Raw genomic sequence first — 22618 nt, forward strand, 5'->3', positions numbered from 1 at the left:
TGATTAAATTAGATTCAAATTTATTGTCAATGGACAGCACAAGTACAGTACAGCGAAAAGAACTTTGATACCCAACCAGAAATGCAAAAAGCAGTAAAGTGCAGAGTAAAAAGAATACTGAGCAGTAGGTACAGTGCAATCAGGTAAATATGAGGCGAGTTATACTATGCAGGATAATATACAAGAGGGACGAGGGCGGATATGACTGGCTAACTGTTTACAATAAGGTGCAGGAGAACAAACATTTGCAGGCGGTACTAGAATGCTAATGATAAATATAGGGTTATAAATATATATAGTGTCAGTATAACCAGATATGAACAGATATGTACAAGCGGAGTTAGAGTGATGAATAAATATATAGATTATATAGAATTATATGCAGATATGGACAGTACATGCAGGTAATACAGGTGTTGTTGTGATGGGGTTATTGTGCTGCAGGGTTCAGAATGATAAGAGTTCAGGGGGATGACAGGGGTGTTGTGCTGCGGAGTTCAGGGCGATGACGGCAGAGGGGAAAAAGCTTTTCCTCAGTCTACTCATCTTGACCCGAAGAGTCCGGTATCGCTTCCTAGAAGGAAGAGGAGTAAACAGTCTGTGGTTGGGATGACTAGAGTCTTTGATGATGCTGCGGGCCTTCTTCAGGCACCGTTTTTGGTAAATCGACTCGATGGTAGGAAGTGATGTGCCGATGATGCGTTGGGCCATCTTCACCACCCTCTGCAGTGACTTCCGGTCCGTGGCTGTGCAGTTGCCTTACCAGACCGTGATGCCGTTGGTGAGGATACCCTCGATGGTACACCGGTAGAAGTTCACCAGGATTTGAGGAGATAGATGGGCTTTCCTCAGTTTCCTCAAGAAGAAGAGACACTTGTGGGCCTTACTGACCAGTGACGAGGTGTTGAGGGACCAGGAGAGGTCATCAGAGATCTGGACACCCAGGAATTTGAAGCTGGCGACCCGCTTGACCTCCTCCCCGTTGATATGGATGGGGGCGTGCGTGTCAACCTCTGTCTTCCTGAAGTCAACGATGAGTTCCTTGGTTTTCTTGGTGTTGATCACTGCCGTAATCTCAATAGTCAGTCTAATATTTATTTATTCATATATGTATCTATTTATTTACTACGTTGTAGAGCGCCATGACATGACGTCACATCAGATTTTTTTTTAGTTATGTGTCAGTGATCAGACAGACAAACTGCAGTTGAAAACCTAAATGTTACTTGAAGCACTCTTATTATTTTCCTTCGACAATTTATTATTGTACGTACTTGATAAAATTAATGATGAAATTACAATTGGAAGCTGTTATCGAAAAGGGTTTCCAAACATTTGACTGGTACTGGAGCATAGCCTGAGGATGTGTCAATGACCTCCCCTTGTCAGGTGTCTGAGATATAAGCAGAGGCTAAAGTGAGAGGATCTTTCAATTTGGCAGTAATAACTTTATTTAATTCCAATCCTAAATCTCATCTGGAGGAAGGAGATGTGACAAGAATGTGAATGATTGCTGGTCACAGCCTTGTCTCAATGGTGGCTCACCTAGTGGTAGAGTGTCCGCCCTGAGACTGGAAGGTAGTGGGTTCAAACCCTGGCCGGGTCATACCAAAGACTATAAAAATGGGACCCATTGCCTCCCTGCTTGGCACTCAGCATTAAGGGTTGGAATTGGGGAGTTAGCTCACCAAAATGATTCCCGAGCGCGGCACCGCTGCTGCTCACTGCTCCCCGCTCCCCCAGGGGATAGATCAAAATCACACGGGGATAGGTTAAATGCAGAGGACAAATTTCACCACACCCAGATGTGTGTGTGATGATCATTGAGAATTTAATTAATTAATTTAATTTAATTTTTTAATTAATTTAATGTATAGATCTGCTAAATGACTACATTTGTCATTGTCCTCTTGCTCAACGGTGACAGCCAATGTTGCATCCCTGTTTGAGGATTTGACAACACCACATGCTTAGCTCCATTCCGCCGATTTTGGACTGCATACTTGGATCGTTCTTTTGGACTCGAGGCCAATCACCTCGAAGACTCCTGGCTGGACTGGCAGAAGCGGATCAATCGAGTACAGCGGACACCCCCGACGCGGCATTTGTCCTCCTATCAGCTGATGGTGCCACGGGCAATAGGAGACCGGCCGAGGAGAGACGCTGACGGCTCGCCGCCCGATTAGGTGTCGTGCGCCGGCGACGTATCGGGACGCCGCTGTGTTGTTCGTCTGGAGCGGAACCGGTGAGTTGGCGCGCGGGATTTGGGTCGACAAAAGTCCGGAAAACGAGTCTCGAGTCGGGCCCGTCCTCTCTCATCGCTTCCCTTCGCAACCGCCGTTCCGGGACCCACGACAGCGTCGGGACCCTGGTTGCTTGGGTAGGCCGGGAGGCGCCTGCTCCAAAAGGTGAACACCATTCTCAGTGCCTCTGTACTTTGTGCACTTTTCAACATGTATTATTACAGACGCTTGCCTATGGTCTTTTGGCCTATATTGACTATTATCTGCCTGAGCGTTCTGGATCAATCCGGAAGGACCACTGGCAGTCATTCGCACAGGCCTGCCATAGTCTACTATGGTGGTGGCACGATGGGGTCTCAAACTCATGGCCCGCGTGACAATTGCGGCCCTCGGGACAATATTTTGCGGCCCCCTGCGTGACATCTAAGCTGTGTGTTCGTGCGGCCCGCGCATTTCGTTTCGCACATGCATCCGGCCGTTTTACTTTTTTTGACACGTATGGGCTCCCGTAGCTCAGGCTCGTGACAACTGGGCGAATTAGCAATTGGCTAATTGGCGAATTAGCACTTTGACATGTTTGAATGAGCGAGTGGAGGGAAATATCTTGTCACTGTCACCTAGTCCCCCCGTCATGTCTGTTTCAAAAACCTGCCGTGAAGAGAAAAGTTGCGGATGAGCACAGGCAATTTCAGGAGAAGTGGGAGGCGGAATATTTTTTTGTTGAGCACAGGAATGTCGCAACCTGTCTAATATGCATGGGTAAAGTTGCTGTTAACAAAGAGTTTAACATCAGACGTCATTACTCAACTAAACATGCTGAGGAGTATGCAAAATACCTGGGAGATGAGCGAGAGGATCGGGTCGCCAAACTTAAATCATCTCTACTGAGGCAACAAGTTTTTTTCAAAAAAACAAGCAAAGAGAACGAAGCGGCTGTGAAAGCTAGCTATGTTGTGAGTGAAATGATAGCAAAAGCTGGAAAGCCCTTCAAAGACGGCGAGTTTGTGAAACAGTGCATGATCCAGGCTGCAAGTATTGTCTGCCCGGAAAAAAAGGAGCTGTTTGGTAACATCTAAGAAGTCTCTGGCAGCAAGGAGTAGGAGGAAGTAGAAATGAAGCCTATGTTCTGAAGAGCTGTTCCTGTTCTTCATGTTCTGCATGTTCTGACTGTTAATTTGTTCAAATTGAGAAGATTGGATCAGTTGACCTTTTTTATGGATTACTTTTGTGGATTACGATTTGATGCGGGCCAGCCTCACCCAGACTCTACCTCCAGCGGCCCCCAGGTAAATTGAGTTTGAGACCCCTGATTTAGGCTATTATCCACAGACGTTCTCACTTTCTGGATCACTAGAAATACAGGACTTCCTAATCTGTCTGGGCTACAATCTCCACTGTATTCCTTTTTTTCTATTGCAGCAATTCATTGACTCTCCCTTTCTATTATATGTTAAAACCTCATTGAAAGACAACTGCAATACTCCTAAAAAACCTTTTATCTATGTGCTCAGGCGCAATTTAATTATTCTCATGCTGCTTATCTCAGGCAATGTACATCCAAACCCAGGTCCAACTATTCTTAATCAGAATGTTTCTAATTTGTCATGTGCTGATTTTTGCAGATATATGGGTTTCTTACATATTAACATTCGTAGCCTGTTAGCCAAATTTGATTTGTTGAAATCATGGATTCATACTGCTATTCCTGGTGTTCTTGCTATTTCAGAATCATGGCTTAGAAAAAGTACTGTCAATTCTGTAATTTCTATACCAGGTTACATTGCTTTCAGTCAGGACAGAGCCACCAAAGGGAGTGGTGTTGCTTTACGTATATATTAAAGACCATCTGCAATGTACTGTTTCCCTATCAAGGTCTGTCCCTAAGCAATTGGAATTATTAGTGGTAAAGATAAAACTGTCTAATAACTTCTCCCTTTCTGTTGCTGTCTGCTACAGACCACCTTCTGCCCCTGTCTCATCTTTGACTACCCTCAGTGAACTCTTGGCCCCACATATCTCCTCTGAGTTCATTCTTTTAGGTGATCTAAATCGGGATATGACTAACCCACCGGAACTGGTTGTGCAACAATTTGATGCCCTAAACCTCTTTCAAATTATATCTGAACCCACGAGACATAACCTGAAATCTCCTTCTTCTGCCACACTGCTAGATGTTATCCTTACAAACGCTCCCTCTAAATATAAGACTGGTGTTTTTAGCCAAGATCTGAGTGATCATTGCACTATTGCTTGCATAAGCTCTGTTTCTTCGGTTAAACGCCCACCCATGATGGTCTATAAACGCTCCCTGAAAAAGTTTAACCTAGACACCTTTCTCCAGGACATTGTTGCAGTGTGGTGGACTTTTACTACTGTAGATGCTGCCTGGTCCTACTTCAAATCGACTTTTGGACCAATCATCAACAAACATGCTCCGCTCATTAAACTACAAATCAAAGACCGCTGCAGTCCCTGGTTTTCCCGAGATCTCGCTGTGTTAATCCATCAAAAGAACACCTTATGGTGGAAAGCCCGTTCCTCCCAGTCGCCAAGTGATTGGCTTCCTTTTCGGCAATGTAAAAACAAATGTACACAGGCAATCAGAAAAACCAAAGTCACCTATTTTCTGGATAAATTTGCATCCTGTTTCTCTGACGCCAAAACATTTTGGAAAACAGTCAAATCCATGGAAAATAAATTGACACCTCCCCTATTTCCCAGTGCTGTGACTTTTGGTGACACTGCTGTTACCAATAAGTTTCTTATGGCCTCTCTTTTAAATCAACAATTTGTTAATTCAGCTATTAACCTTCCAGTCATACCCCCCACCACTGCCATTTTACATTCATCTATGTGTTCTAGCCCGGTGAGGTTCTCCTTTAGACCCATCCTGACCTCAGAGGTTTTTGAGGAACTCTCTAAGTTGGACACTAATATGTCGGCAGGTACGAGTACGACAAGTTGGACCCAAGATTTTTAAAAATTGCTGCTCCCATTATTGCTGCCCCCATCTCACGGCTTTTTAATTTGTCCCTGGAGTTGTCTGTCTTTCCTCCAGACTGGAAATCCGCATTGATTACTCCACTCTTTAAAGGAGGTTCTGGCTCTGATCCCAACTGTTATAGACCTATTGCCATCCTGCCCTGCTTGGCTAAGGTCTTAGAAAAACTGGTCCACAAACAGCTCAGTCTTTTTTTGGCCTCAAATACCATCCTGTCCGAACTGCAGTCTGGGTTCCGGCCTGGCTATGGATGGACGAAAGCTACTTTGAAGGTCCTCGACGATATCATTACTTCCCTGGATTCCAAGCAGATTTGTGTTGCTGCCTTCATTGACCTGACTTAAGCCTTTGACTCTATCATCTAATCCATCCTCCTGCAGAGGCTCTCTATTATTGGCCTGTCATCACAGGCATGTGAATGGTTTGCCAGCTACCTAAATAATCGACTCCAGAAAATTAAATTGGAAAATAAATACAATAAGTTTCTTATGGCCTCTCTTTTAAATCAACAATTTGTTAATTCAGCTATTAACCTTCCAGTCATACCCCCTACCACTGCCATTTTACATTCATCTATGTGTTCTAGCCCGGTGAGGTTCTCCTTTAGACCCATCCTGACCTCAGAGGTTTTTGAGGAACTCTCTAAGTTGGACACTAATTTGTCGGCAGGTACGAGTACGACAAGTTGGACCCAAGATTTTTAAAAATTGCTGCTCCCATTATTGCTGCCCCCATCTCGCGGCTTTTTAATTTGTCCCTGGAGTTGTATGTCTTTCCTCCAGGCTGGAAATCCGCATTGATTACTCCACTCTTTAAAGGAGGTTCTGGCTCTGACCCCAACTGTTATAGACCTATTGCCATCCTGCCCTGATTGGCTAAGGTCTTAGAAAAACTGGTCCACAACCAGCTCAGTCTTCATTTGGCCTCAAATAACATCCTGTCCGAACTGCAGTCTGGGTTCCGGCCTGGCTATGGATGGACGAAAGCTACTTTGAAGGTCCTCGACGATATCATTACTTCCCTGGATTCCAAGCAGATTTGTGTTGCTGCCTTCATTGACCTGATTTAAGCCTTTGACTCTATCATCTAATCCATCCTCCTGCAGAGGCTCTCTATTATTGGCCTGTCATCACAGGCATGTGAATGGTTTGCCAGCTACCTAAATAATCGACTCCAGAAAATTAAATTGGAAAATAAATATAATAAAAATAATATTCTGACCCTCTCACCATCTCCAAAGGGGTTCCTCAAGGCTCAATCCTAGGCCAGTTGCTGTTCTCCATTTACATTAATGATGTAGTCAAGTATGTCGGCAGTTCAAATATCCACTTTTATGCTAATGATACTATCCTATACTCTGAAGGTCCTTCTCTCCATTCTGCAGCATCCTCATGACAACTTTGCTTCACCTCCGTTGAACAATATTTCCATAATCTCCATCTCCTTCTTAACACTAAGAAAACCAAATGCATAATTTTTAACCGGTCTCGCGCTCCCAACAATACCCCTAAAATATTTTGTGCAGATGGCACTGAACTCGCGTTTGTAAATTGTTACAAATATCTTGGTTTATGGTTGGACTCGTCCCTCTCCTTCACTACCCACATAAAACACCTACAGTCAAAAGTCAAATCTCGTCTTAGCTTCCTCTATCGCAATAAGGCCTCCTTCACCCGTGCAGCTAGACACTCTCTTGTCAAAATGACCATCTTGCCCATTTTTGATTATGGCGACACCATCTATAGGATGGCATCCCACTCCACTCTCAATAAGATGGACCCTCTTCACCACTCCGCTATCCGCTTTGCCATAGGTGCGCACTTCTCCACTCACCACTGTGATTTATATAAATTAATTGATTGGACATTACTCCACACCTGACGACTTCACCATTGGTTTCACCTCATTTACAAATCCATACTCGGGATGTCACCTCCCTATCTCTCCTCCCTCCTGCACTGTCATCATTGTTCCCTCAATCTAAGGTCCAGTAATCTTATTAAACTCACCATACCCAAAGTACGTACAGTTTTTGGTCGAAACTCCTTCCATTTCTTTGCACCTTATGATTGGAATACTATGCAAAATACCCTTAAATTCACTGTCATCACATCATTTACAGTTTTCAAACAAAAATTACAACAAGTTTTAACCGACTCTTGCAGCTGTTAGTTTAAATATTTTATTGTTCTTGGTTGTTGTTCTTTATTTTTGATTGTATATTTATATAACCTTGTTTTATGTATTTATTTATTTTTTAGCACTCCATCACCCACCCCCCTCAAAGAGCCATTGTTCTTTGGGTCAGGCCACTGTTGTAAATAAGAACTTGTTCTTAATTGTTTGCCTGGGTAAATAAAGGTTAAATAAAATTAAAAAATTAAAAACTGTATATGCTGGGAAGAACAACAGCTTTTGGGATATTTCCATTTAATATTTATAGCTGTGCTGTATACTTTATCTAATGTATTTTGAAATGAAATGTAGCAAACATCATACCAAGTACATAGGTAATCTCACCACAGCAGGATTGAGGCACCAGAAATTTAGTGACAGAGATCCAGTCTTCCCTCTGACTCTTGGGTGTTGCGTTTGACCTTGTTGGGCCATGAAGCCCTGCGCGTCACTCATGTTGGACATGTCTTTCCTTATCCAAGAATATGTCTTTTGAAGTACAACTCTGTAGTCTTCAGAATACCTACAAATTCCCACACACACACACGCAAACAAACACACAGACACACACACACGCACCACCCACACACAAATACACACACACACACACACATGTGCACGCACACACACACACACACACACACACACACACACACACACACACACACACACACAACACACACATTCAGTCTATGCAATAATACTGAGAACTGGTACCATTAGATTAAAATCTCGAGGGACAAGCAGTACAGTCAATTGCTAAATGGATGGAAATTGTCAGCAATAATAGCAATGTGTATCTTATGATATTTTAAAATTCCATAGATTTGCTTTTATGTTTTGGAATGACTCAAACCTGCAGTTGTCTCTGTAGAGAAAATCAAGAACCATGAAGAGTCCTTTGAGGATACTGGATGATGATGAGCTTATCGTTGGGACCTGCATTCTGTTATCTTTGCAATTTATAAATCCTATAATCTCCTCCTTTTCAAGCACTGCAGCCATGTTTTGCTGCAATATATGAAACAAATGTTAATAATGCTGTGACCAGCATTATTTCACAGAAAAAACAAAAGTAATAAGCAGCTATGAAGGCCTTCCCATCCCTTCGGGGTACACATACAATGGAATTGAATATTTATTTTTAAACTGGCCCAGGCCTGATTCTAGATTGTGTTAGATGTTCAATAACATATTTTCTTATCTGTGTGTCTCAAGAAGTAGCCTTTGACAAAACATCACACGCTTGTTTAAACATATAATAAATAACAATAAAGAAATTCATTCATTCAAAGTCAAAGTCTGCTTTATTGTCAATTTCTTCACATGCCAAGACATACAAAGAGATCGAAATTATGTTTCCCACTATCCCACGGTGACAAGACATAGTACACAACATACATAAAAGTAAACAACACAAAAAGTAAAAACAAGAAGGCACAAACAATGAATAAATAAGAGCGATGAGTAAATAATAAATAAACAAATAACATAATAAATAAGAGGAGCAAAAATGGAGCAAGTGTGCATACAGCAGACAGTCAGAATATAGCGCAAAAGTACAGGACGTCACGCAGGAGGGGGGAGAGAGTTCAGGAGCCTAACAGCCTGGAGTATGAAGCTGTTGGTGAGTCTGGTGGTGCGGGAGCGCAGGCTCCTGTACCTCTTCCCAGAGGACAGAAGATGAAACAATGTGTGAGCGAGGTGATTCACATCACTCACAATCGTGGTCGCCTTGCGGGTGAGATGGGAGGTGTAAATGCCGTTGGGGAGGGGAGTGAAGCACCAATAATCTTACCAGCCGTGTTCACTATGCGCTGCAGGGCCTTCATGTTGTATTCAGTGCAGCTACCACCCCAGACAGTGATACCACTGGAGAGGACGCTCTCAATGGTGCCACGATAGAATGTAGTCATGACGGTCGGAGGAGCACTTGCTCGCCTGAGTTTCCGCAGGAAGTACAGGCGGCGCTGAGCTTTCTTTGCCAGCGATGCGGTGTTGGTGGACCAGGAGATGTCCTCACCGATGTGCACCCCCAGGAATCTGGTGCTGCTCACTCTCTCCACCACAGCACCGTCGATGGTCAGCGGCAGGTGTTGGGTGTGACCCTTCCGGAAGTCAACAACAATTTCCTTGGTCTTGTTGACGTTCAGCAGGAGGTTGTTGTCCCTGCACCACGTGGCCAGAAGGTCGACCTCCGACCTTTATTGAGTCTCGTCGCCCTCGGTGATGAGACCCGCCAGAGCCGTGTCGTCGGCATATTTCAGCACGCGGTTGCTGCTGTAAGTCGCAGTGCAGTCATGTGTCAGCAGGGTGAAGAGCAGCGGACTGAGCACGCAGCCTTGGAGGGCCCCCGTGCTCAGCGTGATGCTGGCGGCAATATTGTTGCCAACACGTACTACCTGAGGCTTCTGACAGAGGAAGTCCAGTAGCCAGTCGCCGAGGTACTAGGTACTGAGGCCCAGCCTCTGTCGAGTTTGCAGATGAGTCACTGTGGTAAAATGGTGTTGAATACAGAACTGAAGTCCACAAACAGCAGTCTCACATACGAGTCCCTCCTCTCCAGGTGGGTGAGGGTTGAGTGGAGGGAAGAGCAGATGGCATCCTCAGAGGACCGTTTGGCTCAGTACGCAAACTGGAAGGGGTCTATGGTGGGGGGGAGAATGGACCTGATGTGGTCCATGACAAGCCGCTCAAAGCACTTCATGTTGATGGGTGTCAGTGCCACGGGGCGGTAGTCATTGAAGCAGGATGGAGCAAGTTTCTTCGGCACAGGTACGATGGTGGCAGCCTTGAAACATGATGGAACGATGGCCAGCTGCAGGGCAATATTAAAGATGCCCGTGAAGACACCCATCAGCTCCCCAGCGCAGTCCTTCATTCATTCATTCATTCATTCATTCATTCATTCATTCATTCATTCATTCATTCATTCATTCATTCATAATCAAAGCCTAAACACTCCTCAGCGAAATCATGTAATATCATATAACCCTCGAGGAGAAGTACATCAGTTAATAGTGGTGGACATTCTGTTAGGTTCAAGATATGGCTCCAAGAGACTTTTGGTGCAGGTTTTGTGCTGTTACATATTGTTGGAATAATTTTAAGTGAAGCTTTGGCCTGCCAGACCTGGAGGCCTCGCCTTTACGAGTTTATCTTTCCTTTTGTCTAGGTTCTTCCTTTTTAGTGATAGGGATGTCTTTTGATCCCTGTCAGCCATTTGTGTCCTTCCTGTCCTTATGTTGTCTGTGTGTTTACGTTCCCGTAAGAGGCCTTCACTAACAATGAGCAAGGCTTATTTGCATAGGTGACATGTTCTTTGTTTGATTCACAGGAACTTCATTCCTTTGCAGTTAGATATAGTTTTGGTTCATAGATTGTAGTTTATCAGACCTGTTTTTCTTTGTTAAAGGTTACATACAGTTAGAAGTAGTTGCATAAAAGTTATCCCATATTTACTCAATGTTTGTTTAAGGAACTGCATACCGGTTACCTCACGTTTGCTTAATGTGTGTTGAAGTGTTTAGGACAAGTTACTTATTATTATTATTATGTGTTAATTACCAAGTAGACAAAGTTAGCAAAGGTCTAGTTGCATTTGTTCCACAGCAAAGGGGCAATCAACGTGCTTCAGGGTATTTGACCACAGTCGAGAAGGAGTCAGCCAACTGTGAGGGAAGACGGCTGAGGACGGTCTCTGCGGGGGTTCAAGAGCCAACAACGAAGTGCTAATTCACACCACACTACATTCTTTTGCTAATCAGCGTTGCTACAGACACAATCCCCCCTCCCTTTAGTGTAGCAACGCCTCTGTAACCAGGGCAACCATAACATTAAAAAGAGGGGCACGTGGAGAAAGGACTCAGAACTGATGGAGGTTGTAACTGAGATTGCTTTCTCTATCGTTCTCCTCGCGAGTAAACCTGTTCTGGTTGTCTTCTCCTCTTCATTCCAGCGAGTGATTTAATGTCTAATCGTATTTAGACCCAACACATATGCCTCCAGTTTTCATGGACATGAGTGAAACAGAAGTGAAACAGGGCTGCTTGGTTGAATATTTCTAGGGTGTGCTTGTGAGCCTTTTTAAATCATAAAAGCACCCCCTATTGCTTTTCCAGGCCTCATGTGCGTGCAAGTTTCATAAGCTTTCATGAATGTTGGAAAAAAAACTCAGCATAATTTTTCTTGGCAAACAGCATGTTGCTACAGCAACAACGTTTGACGAAATAAGTTGTGCATATATGTGTCATTTTCAACATCTAAAAGTGAAAGTGCCATAGTTTCAAGAAAATAAGCAGTATTAGATGCGGACTGGTCATCTGACTAATCAATGTGGAGGGATGGAGAAAAAAATGCTGCACAGCTGTTAATATGTTGCAGAAAACCACAATGTCTTTACATTTATGAATTTGTGAACTTCTCACAACGGAGGCTCCGTTCCTTCCCCTATCTCACTTATTGTTTGTCAAGCCACACTTTCAGGTAGGCCTCACCTCTGACAGACGGCTAATAATGGTCTATATCAAATAAACTACTTCGAAACTCGAAGAACCTTGTTGAAAATACTCACATAGGGCAAGGAAAAACTAAAAAAAAAAACAACCAGAGGAAAAATGAGAAACCTTGAGAAGGGACCACAGATGGAAGGGTCCCCTCTTTCAGGATCACCAGGCTGCAATGGATGCAGAGAGGGCACATAAAATACGTAATATGAAAATCAATGAAAAAGTGGATGTCCAAGTCAAAGCGAAGAGCTGCCGGAGGTGCCCTCGATTGTCCTAGCAGTGTCTTCGAGGAGGGTAAGCTGCAGTTCCCTCATCCTGAATTGGTCCACGGGAATCCAGATAGCCGCTGTGAGCTTGGGTGCCACCTAACCACCCTGTCGGGGAGGGTTGGGGTGAGGGGGGGATGGGGAGAGGGAGCGAAAACAAACTCCAGTCGAATTGGCCACTACAGGTTAATTAAAGCCCATATCATAGAAATGTGTCTTTAAACGTGTCTTAAATGTTTTTAGTGAGGTAGCAGTTCTAATACCCATTGGTAGGGCATTCCAAAGCTCTGTAGCCCGAATAGAAAATGCTCTAGACCCTGCAGACATTTTCTTGGCCCTCTGTGTCACTAAAAGACTAGTGTTTTGCGAACGAAAGTTACGAGACGGAATATAACGAACAACTAGGTCGACGAGATATGAAGGCACTAAGCCATGCAATGGTTTATAGGTTAATAGAAGAACCTTGAAGTCTTAAATGGACTGGGAGCCAATGTAAGTTGGCTAATATTGGGGTAATGTGATCAAATGTTCTTGTCCGTGAGAGCAGCCTTGCAGCAGCATTTTGTACTAACTGTAGACTTATGATGCTGGACTTAGGAAGACCAGAGAATAATGCATTACAGTAGTCCAGGCGCGACGTGATAAACACATGTATAATAGTTTCCGCATCACCGGTCGAGAGTATCGGCCGAATCTTAGCAATATTACGAAGGTGAAAAAACGCAATTCTTGTTATATTCTTAATGTGCTTTTGAAAGGAGAGCGTTTGGTTAAATATTACCCCGAGATTAGTTACAGTATCGCTCTCAGTGATAGTACGGTTATCTATAGTTATCGTGGTTTCCTTAAATAAGTGTTGATAACGAGTTGGACCAATTATCAACATCTCAGTTTTATCTGGGTTAAGACGAAGGAAGTTGAGAGACATCCTCTCTCCTTTGAGCAGTCACTACTTCCGGCGGCCGGCGCACTCACGCCACTCGATCGATCGTCGCTCTTCGGACACAAAGTATGGCAGCGGACCAAGAGGTTTGTACGGCTTCGTGCACCAACTGCACCCTTCTCTTAGAGAGTTTGTCTCTGCTAGAGGGACGTGTCCGCCAGTTAGAGCAGAATAGTGCGATAACAGTAGTTGCGGCGGACATAGACGCGGGCTGTAGTAAGCCCGCTAGCCCGGTTAGCATTAGCCCCAAGCGGCCTGCTAATCGCGATGAGCCAGGTAAGACGCATAGCCGTCCAAAGTCATCTCGGTCTACTGGCCCTCGCACTTTGGTCATCGGTGACTCCATTACCCGAAACATTACGCTTAAAAATCCAGCCACGGTAATGTGTATTCCTGGGGGCAGAGCACCCGACATAGAAGCTAATCTTAGGTAGCTGACTCGCAATAGGCCTAGTCAACAGCGTAGTTCCACCAACGCTAGCTTCTCGGACATAGTGATACACGTCGGCTCCAATGATGTTAGGATGAGACAATCAGAGATCACAAAGAAAAACATAGCGAGGACTTGTGATCTTGCCAGAAAGATGAGTCGGCATCGAGTATTTGTCTCTGGCCCCCTGCCTGGGAGAGGCACGGATGAGAGGTTTAGTAGATTAGTCTCCCTTAATCGATGGATGGCTGGGTTCTGTAAAAAGCAGGGACTGTATTTTATAGATAACTGGTCCTCCTTCTGGGGCCGCCCCGACCTGCTGAGGAAGGACGGCCTCATGACAGAGCCACTCATGACAGGTCACTTTAGAGCAGGCCAGGGCACAGGTGATTAGACCACCTGTGAGGATGGGTTTGGAGTCTGTTAAATTAGAGTTAACTAGCGCTAGGCTAGACTTTCAGCATACACATAGCTCCTCGTGTAGACTAGAGCGCGACAGTTTAAATAGTGCTGCAGTACACATAAACACACTTTCTACTGGTCTTGCTGATGAAACGGTGCCTGTTTTAGATAACTTCACATGTGTAACAAATATTCATCATTAAATTCCCACGGTCGTTTCATCCCACCGCGCAAATAAACTTTTGAGAGGTGATGTTAGGCACAATTTTACTCGCATCCCGTTTAAAAATCCTTCGATAGATACGCACCCTGATAGACCGATTACACTTAAACTCGGTTTTATGAATATTAGATCGCTTCATACGAAAGCAGTTCTCGTTAATGACCTTATCATGGAACATAATCTAAACGTTTTTGGTCTTTGCGAGACCTGGTTAAAACCTAATGAACTGCTGCCACTTAACGAGGCCTCGCCTCCAAATTTTGTGAGCTCACATGTGGCGCGTCCTCGAAAAAAGGGTGGGGGTGTCGCCCTCATCTCAAATTCTGAGCTTAGATTTAGGCCTCGCTCAATTCACGTATTTAAAACATTTGAAGTTCTCATTGCGCGATCCACTGCTTTACCGTCATTCTATCTTGCTGTTATTTATCGTCCACCCGGGGCTTACTCTGGCTTCCTGGATGAATTTTCAGAATTTGTGGCTGATCTAGTGACAAATGCAGATAATATAGTTATCTTGGGTGATTTCAACATCCACATGAATTCACCGTCAGAACCACTGACTTCGGCATTTCAGACTTTAATCGATACGTTTGGTTTTACGCAAGCCGTACAGGCAGCAACGCATAAAAATGGAAATACCTTAGATCTGGTATTATCCCGGGGACTAGCAACCTCAAATATAGCAGTACTGCCATACACTACTGTTCTGTCTGATCATTTCTTAATAAAATTTGAAATTTTAGTTCCTTGTCAAAGACAAGAGAGCAATCAGAATTATAGCAGCCGTAATTTTAACTCCATGACTGCAACTGCGCTATCTGAGTTACTGTCGCCGGCAACCGCCATGTTTCCCGCATACAGCGGCTCTATTGATAATCTTACAAATGAATTCAATGCGACATTATTAAAAGCCATTGACTCTGTGGCGCCGCTACGTCTGAAAACTCGCCGTAGATGGCCAACTCCGTGGTTCACAGATGAAACACGTACGCTTAAACAATTATGTAGAAAGCATGAGCGCAGATGGCGTTTAACCAAACTTGAGGTTTTCCATCAGGCATGGCATGACAGCCTCCTGAAATATAAAGATGCGCTTATTTTAGCTAAAACTCGTTATTTTTCGCAAGTCATTAATCTCAATATAAAAAATCCTAAATACCTATTAGATATAGTGGCAAAGCTAACTCTGCGCCGGCCGACCCCCGATAGCTCCTTCCACTCAGCTGACGAAATTGAGTGGATATGAAATAAAATGACATTTTTTGCTCAAAAGATTGAGTCCATTAGGGACGAGATCAAGAATACCATTCCAATCGCTCCGCCGGTTACTAGCGCTGGGGATCATGCAATAACCCTCTCAAATTTTAAAAGCGTGTCCCTTGAAATGCTTACAAAATTGGTTAGTGCGGCTAAACAAACATGTTTACTCGACCCGCTTCCAGCCAAACTACTTAAAGAATTATTTCCAATTCTAGGACCGTCCGTCTTAAATATAATCAATTGTCTGTTTCCTCTGGGATAGTGCCAACAGCCTTTAAAACCGCCATTATTAAACCGTTACTTAAGCGAGCAAATCTTGACCCGGACTGTCTCAGTAATTATAGGCCAGTTTCAAACCTCCCGTTCATAGCAAAACTTCTTGAAAAAGTAGTAGCGCAGCAGCTTATTGATTACATGATCGCCAATAATCAATATGAATCTTTTCAGTCTGGTTTTAGAGCTAATCATTCCACAGAGACAGCACTTGCTAAAGTGACTAATGATCTCCTCATAGCTATGGATTCAAATACGTCGTCTGTATTGTTACTACTCGATCTTAGTGCTGCCTTTGACACTGTAGACTTCGATATTTTATTAGGACGTCTTAAAAGTTGTGTTGGTATCTCAGGGTCAGCACTCAGCTGGTTCAATTCCTATCTATCAGACAGGACGCACCGTGTGGTCCATGGCAATACGTCCTCTAAGCTCTATAATGTTACATGTGGTGTCCCACAGGGATCGGTACTCGAACCGATTTTATTTAATATTCATATGATTCCGCTTGGGGACATAATACGTAAATATAATATTAGTTTTCAATGCTACGCGGACGACACCCAATTATATATGCCATTATCGATGACAGATTCCGCGGGACTGTTGTAATCTCGAGGCGTGCCTCGCGGAGATCAAGCAATGGATGTCTCTCAACTTCCTTCGTCTTAACCCAGATAAAACTGAGATGTTGATAATTGGTCCTACTCGTTATCAACACTTATTTAAGGAAACCACTATAACTATAGATAACCGTACTATCACTCAGAGTGATACTGTAACTAATCTCGGGGTAATATTTGACCAAACGCTCTCCTTTCAAAAACACATTAAGAATATAACCAGGATTGCGTTTTTTCACCTTCGTAATATTGCTAAGATTCGTCCGATCCTCTCGACCGGGGATGCGGAAACTATTATACATGCGTTCGTCACGTCGCGCCTAGACTACTGTAATGTATTATTCTCTGGTCTTCCTAAGTCCAGTATCAAAAGTCTACAGTTAGTGCAAAATGCCGCTGCGAGGCTGCTCTCACGGTCAAGAAAATTTGATCACATTACCCCAATATTAGCCAAATTACATTGGCTCCCGGTCCATTTGAGATGTGACTTCAAGGTTCTTCTACTAACCTATAAATCACTGCATGGCTTAGTGCCTTCATATCTCGTCGACCTAGTCGTTCCTTATGTTCCGTCTCGTAACCTTCGTTCGCAAAACTCTAGTCTTTTAGTTACACCGAGGGCCAAGAAATTGTCTGCAGGTTCTAGAGCATTCTCTATTCGGGCTCCAGAGCTTTGGAATGCCCTATTAATGGATATTAGAACTACTACCTCAGTAGAAACATTTAAGACACGTTTAAAGACACATTTCTATGAGATGGCCTTTAACTAACTTGGAGTGGCCGATTTGGCCGGCGTTTGTGTTGTTCTCTCTGCCCACCCCCTCCCTGGCTGGGGAGGGGGTTAGGTGGTGCAAAAGCTGATAGCGGATTCTCGGGGACCAATTCAAGATGAAGAAACTGCAGCTCAACCTCCTTGAAGACACTGCCAGGACAATCGAGGGCACCTCCGACATCCATTTTTTCATTGATTTTCATATTATGTATTACTTGTGCCCTCTCTGCATCCATTACAACCTGGTGATCCTGAAAGGGGGATCCTTCCATCTGTGGTCCCTTCTCAAGGTTTCTCATTTTCCCCTGGCAGGGTTTTTTTGAGTTTTTCCTTGCCCTTTTGGGAGCTTATGATCAGGGGATGCTTTGAGAATAATTGTCAATTTTTGGCTATGTGAAGCCCTTTGAGACTCTTTGTGATTTAGGGCTATGAAAATAAACTTGACTTGACTTGACTTGAATCCATTGCTTGATCTCCGCAAGGCACATCTCAAGATCACAACAGTCCCCCAGATCTGTCATCGATAACGGCATATATAATTGGGTGTCATCCGCGTAACATTGAAAACTAATATTATATTTACGTATTATGTCCCCAAGCGGAATCATATGAATATTAAATATAATTGGTCCGAGTTCCGATCCCTGTGGGACACCACACGTAACATTATAGAGCTCAGAGGACGTATTGCCATGGACCACTCAGTGCGTCCTGTCTGATAGAAAGGAATAGAACCAGCCTAGAGCTGACCCTGAAATACTAACACAACTTTTAAGACGCTCTCATAAAATATCGAAGTCTACAGTGTCGAAGGCAGCACTAAGATCGAGTAGAAACAATACCGATGAAGTGTTTGAATTCATAGCTACGAGGAGATCATTAGTCACTTTAGCAAGTGCTGTCTCAGTGGAATGATTAGCTCTAAAACCAGACTGAAAAGATTCATATTGATTATTGGCGACTATGTAATCAATAAGCTGCTGCGCTACTACTTTTTCAAGAAGTTTTGCTATGAATGTGAGGTTTGAAACTGGCCTATAATTACTGAGACAGTCCGGGTCAAGATTTGGTCGCTTAAGTAACGGTTTAATGATAGCGGTTTTAAAGGCTGTTCGCACAATCGCAGAGGAGACAGACAGATTAATTATATTTAAGACGGACGGTCCTAAAATTTGAAATAATTCTTTAGTTTGGCTGGAAGCGGGTCGAGTAAACATATCTGTTTAGCCGCACTAACCAATTGTGTAAGCATTTCAAGGGACATACTTTTAAAATTTGAGAGCGTTATTGCATGACCGTCAGCGCCGGTAATCGGCGGTCTCGACTGAGCGATTGGAATGGTCATCTTGATCTCATCCCTAATGGATTCAATCTTTCGAGCGAAAAATGTCATGAACTCGTCAGCTGAGTGGAAGGAGCTATCGAGGGTCGGCTGGCGTAGTGTTAGCTTTGCCACTGTATCAAATAGGTATTTAGGATTGTTTTTATTGAGATTAATGACTTGCAAAAAATAACGGGTTTTCGCTAAGATAAGCGCATCTTTATATTTCAGGAGGCTGTCATGCCATGTCTGATGGAAAACCAAGTTTGGTTGAATGCCATCTGCGCTCATGCTTTCTACATACCGTATTTTCCGGACTATAAGTCGCTCCGGAGTATAAGTCGCACCAGCCATAAAATGCCCCAAAAAGTGAAAAAAACATATATAAGTCGCTCCGGAGTATAAGTCGCATTTTGGGGGCAATTTATTTGACAAAATCCCACACCAAAAACAGTCATGAACGAGCAACAACAGGCTAAACGATAGCAACAACAGGCTAAAAAATAGGTATGCTAACTTGACAAACACAAACAAAGAGCTGAGAACGGGCCTGACGTAACATACAGAGTGATTAAGGACAACTATTACATGAATAACATGTTTATAAAACCATCGGTGTCACTCCAATTCATTAAGTCCATCGATCGTTCGATACGATAGCAACAGGCTAAATGATAGGTATGCTAACGTGACAAACACAAATGAGGAGCTGAGAACGGGCCTGACGTAACATATAGAGTGATTTAGGACAACTATTACATAAATAACATGTTTATAAAACCATCGGTGTCACTTCAATTCATTAAATCCATCGATCGTTCTTTGTCAACAATGGGTGCGCGCGGCTGAGGGCGCTTGCACTTCAAAATATTCCACAGGCTCATATAACGATAGATAAACTATATTTAAAATAACTACAATATAAGCCAATAATATTATCAAACCATCCGTGCACTTTAAATCCATTAAATCCATCAATCAAATTCCTCATCCTTTGTCAACATCGCTGCGCGTGCGCCCTGACGCCAGCCTCGTCTTTACTCCACAAATCTAGTATATAACTATATTGTAGCGTTAACAAAGTACAAGGATAGACGTGGGTTTGGTAAACGGCTCTTTATCAAACAAAACAAACTTCCAAGCGTGTGGCGGCGTGGACTTCCAGACACGAGAGCTCCATGGCATAGGACCGGGCGTGCGTAATGGCCATGTCCGAGCCCCATGCACCGTTCGCGGACAGCTACTCGGCCGAGCGCCGGCCCCCGACTCAGTAGAGTAGGACCGGGCGTGCGTAAAAGCCATAATGGTTTTTCAAACCTTCTATGTCACTCCATATCCTTAATTCCTTCAAACTCTTTGTCCTCCATGTCACTTAGAAATGATCACCGCTAATGATGCCGGTAGTCCTTATGTGGGTACGTTTGTCCTTTATTTAAACAACCGCCGCGCCGCGCCACTGACGTCACTTGAAATAGTAATCCATTAGTACATCACGGTTCTCCAAACTTTCTTTCTGCTGCTCGATTACTGTTTTCAGCTGCATATTTTACAACTTGAAGTTTGTAACCTGCAAAATATGAGTTTCTTTTTGGTGCCATTTTTCTTAAGCCCACCCAGTTGATGAGTCACGGCCAGCGGTGAAACTTAGAGCGTCCTCATCCAGTTTCGTCTGAAAATGTATTTTTTTTCAGATGTAGTTTTTTGTTTTGTTTATTTGGTTGTTTTGTCAAAGTCTGCTTTATCGTCGATTTTTTTTCATATACTAAGACACACAAAGAGATTGAAATTACGTTCCCACTATCCCTCGGTGAGATAGTACACATAAGCATGTGTTAATTGCTTTGTTTGATTTTTTCTCTATTTTTTATGTTTTGAATATGTTCAAGATAAAGATATAAAAGCATGTGAAGTGATCAACTATACTAAAAATAACATGGGAAGTGGTCAACTATACTTGTAAGTGATGTCTCAATGATCAAGTAAAAATTTGTGAAAAAAAAAAAGTCGCTCCTGAGTATAAGTCGCCCCTGTTAGAAAAATTGTATATATATGTTATCATGCGTTCTCTAATGAGTACTTATTCACAATGTTACTGTTCAGTATGCTTGCTGCTTTGCCTTGCTTATTCTTATCTTGTACAACAGAACAGAAGGATTACGGCTGGGTCAGGGGCGAGATGACGGTTGTGTCAAACAAGATGCTGCTGACAGCTCAGCGTCCACCAGAACAGATCGTGAAAACAACACGTCAAACGATGCGTCATGAACCTTCTGATCTTCCTTAAAGAACGTCACTTTCTCTTTTTATCTCTCGGAATATCGCTTAAACTGTTTTGCTGATATAGCCATATCTGCACGCAACACTTTGTGCGTTACTTTTTGTTTCTTTTCTTACGAGACGAAGCCACAATCTCTTCCCCCCCCCCCCCCCCCCCTTAAGGGCTAATCGTCTCACACTGTGGGTAGGGCATTTCCAAATAAAAAGAGCGAGGAGTGTAAAACAGATTTTTAGTGTAGTCGGATTGCTGTAAGCCTGAATGCACTCCTCGCGAGAAAAGACTCAATATTCTGCCTCACTGGTTTTGTCTGCTGATCCTTTTGCTGATTTTGAACCTAACAGCCCCCCCACCCAAACTATGAAAAAAACCGCGACTTATAGTCCGGAAATTATGGTAACTGCTTAAGCGTACGTGTTTCATCTGTGAACCGCGGAGTAGGCAATCTACGATTAGTTTTCAGACGTAGCGGCGCCACAGAGTCGATGGCATTTAACATTGTCGCATTGAATTCATTTGTAAGATTGTCAATAGAGCCGATATACGCGGGAAATATGGCAGTTGCCGGCGACAGTAGAGTTACTGTTACTATAGCGCAGTTGCAGTCATGGAGTTAATATTATGGCTGCTATAATTCTGATTTTGTCATTGACAAAGAACTAAAATTTCCAATTTTATGAGGTAATGATCAGACAAAACAGTAGTGTATGGCAGTACTGTTATATTTGAGGTTGCAAGTCCTCGGGATAATACCAGATCTAAGGTACTTCCATTCTTATGCGTTGCTGCCTGTACGGCTTGCGTAAAACCAAACGTATCAGTTAAAGTCTGAAACGACGAAGTAAGTGGCTCTGACGGTAAATTCATGTGGATATTGAAATCGCCCATGATTATTATATTATCCGCATTTGTCACTAGATCAGCCACGAATTCTGAAAATTCATCCAGGAAGCCAGAGTAAGCTCCGGGTGGACAGCAAGATAAAATGACGGTAAAGCGGTGGATCGGACAGTGAGAACTTCAAATGTTTTAAATACGTTAATCGAACGAGGCCTAAATCTAAGATCGGGATTTGAGATGAGGGCGACACCCCCACCCTTTTTTCGAGGACGCGCCACATGTGCTCACAAAATTTGAAGGTGAGGCCTCATTAAGCGGCAGCAGTTCATTAGGTTTTAACCAGGTCTCGCAAAGACCAAAAACATTTAGATTATGTTCCGTGATGAGGTCATTAACGAGAATTGCTTTCGTATGAAGCGATCTAATATTCATAAAACCGAGTTTAAGTGTAATCGGTCGATCAGGGTTTGTATCTATCGAAGGATTTTTCAATGAAATGCGAGTAAGATCGTGTTCTCTAGGCCTGACATCACCTCTCAAATGTTTATTAGCGCAGTGGGACTATACGACCGTGGGAATTTGATAGTAAATATTTGTTACACATGTAATATTATCTGAAACAGGCACCGTTTCATCAGCAATACCGGTCGGGGTGGAGTGATTGGATTTGTCTTCTACCTCAGTAGAAAGTGTGTTCACGTGTACTGATTCAAACTGTGACGCTCTAGTCTACACAAGGAGCTATGCGCATGCTGGAAGCCTAGCCTAGCTAATTAACTTTAACTTAAACTCCAAACCCATCCTAACAGGTGGTCTCATCACCTGTGCCCTGACCTGCTCTAAAGTGACCTGTCATGAGTGGCTCAAACAGTAATCTATATTCCTAGAAAGAGTGAAGGCGCCTTCACGGTTAGGATGAAGGCCGTCCTTCCTCAGCAGGTCGGGGCGGCCCCAGAAGGAGGACCAGTTATCTATAAAATACACTCCCTGCTTTTTACAAAACCCAGCCATCCATTGATTAAGGGAGACTAATCTACTAAACCTCTCATCAGTGCCTCTCCCA

General features: G+C 43.4%; 1 protein-coding gene, 1 long non-coding RNA gene and 1 pseudogene across 21 annotated transcripts in view; 1 reads left to right on the forward strand and 2 right to left on the reverse strand.

Moving 5' to 3' along the window:
- brip1 (BRCA1 interacting DNA helicase 1) overlaps positions 1–22618 on the reverse strand; it is a 204647-nt gene that overhangs the window by 108744 nt on the left and 73285 nt on the right. For 16 of the 20 annotated variants that reach the window (XR_015859329.1, XR_015859326.1, XR_015859327.1 and 13 more), the window contains 2 exons: positions 8276–8430; positions 7744–7942 (listed from right to left, as the gene is read on the reverse strand). Coding sequence is in view for 16 of the 20 variants with exons in the window: in XM_088380208.1 (XP_088236334.1) it covers positions 7744–7942; positions 8276–8430 (354 nt within the window). In the remaining 4 variants the exon portion in view is untranslated. The remainder of the gene's footprint in view (positions 1–7743; positions 7943–8275; positions 8431–22618) is intronic. The other 4 variants (XM_088380210.1, XM_088380202.1, XM_088380200.1 and 1 more) reach the window with 1 other exon arrangement.
- LOC148394793 (uncharacterized) lies at positions 1851–21003 on the forward strand. The gene is made up of 2 exons (XR_015859330.1): positions 1851–3529; positions 20585–21003. It is a non-coding gene; the product is annotated as an uncharacterized LOC148394793 (long non-coding RNA).
- LOC148394794 (uncharacterized) lies at positions 12380–13603 on the reverse strand (annotated as a pseudogene).

The sequence above is a fragment of the Syngnathus floridae genome, chromosome 7 (assembly GCF_059516105.1).
Source record: "Syngnathus floridae isolate MCC-2025c chromosome 7, RoL_Sflo_1.0, whole genome shotgun sequence".
Taxonomy (NCBI): Eukaryota; Metazoa; Chordata; class Actinopteri; order Syngnathiformes; family Syngnathidae; genus Syngnathus; species Syngnathus floridae.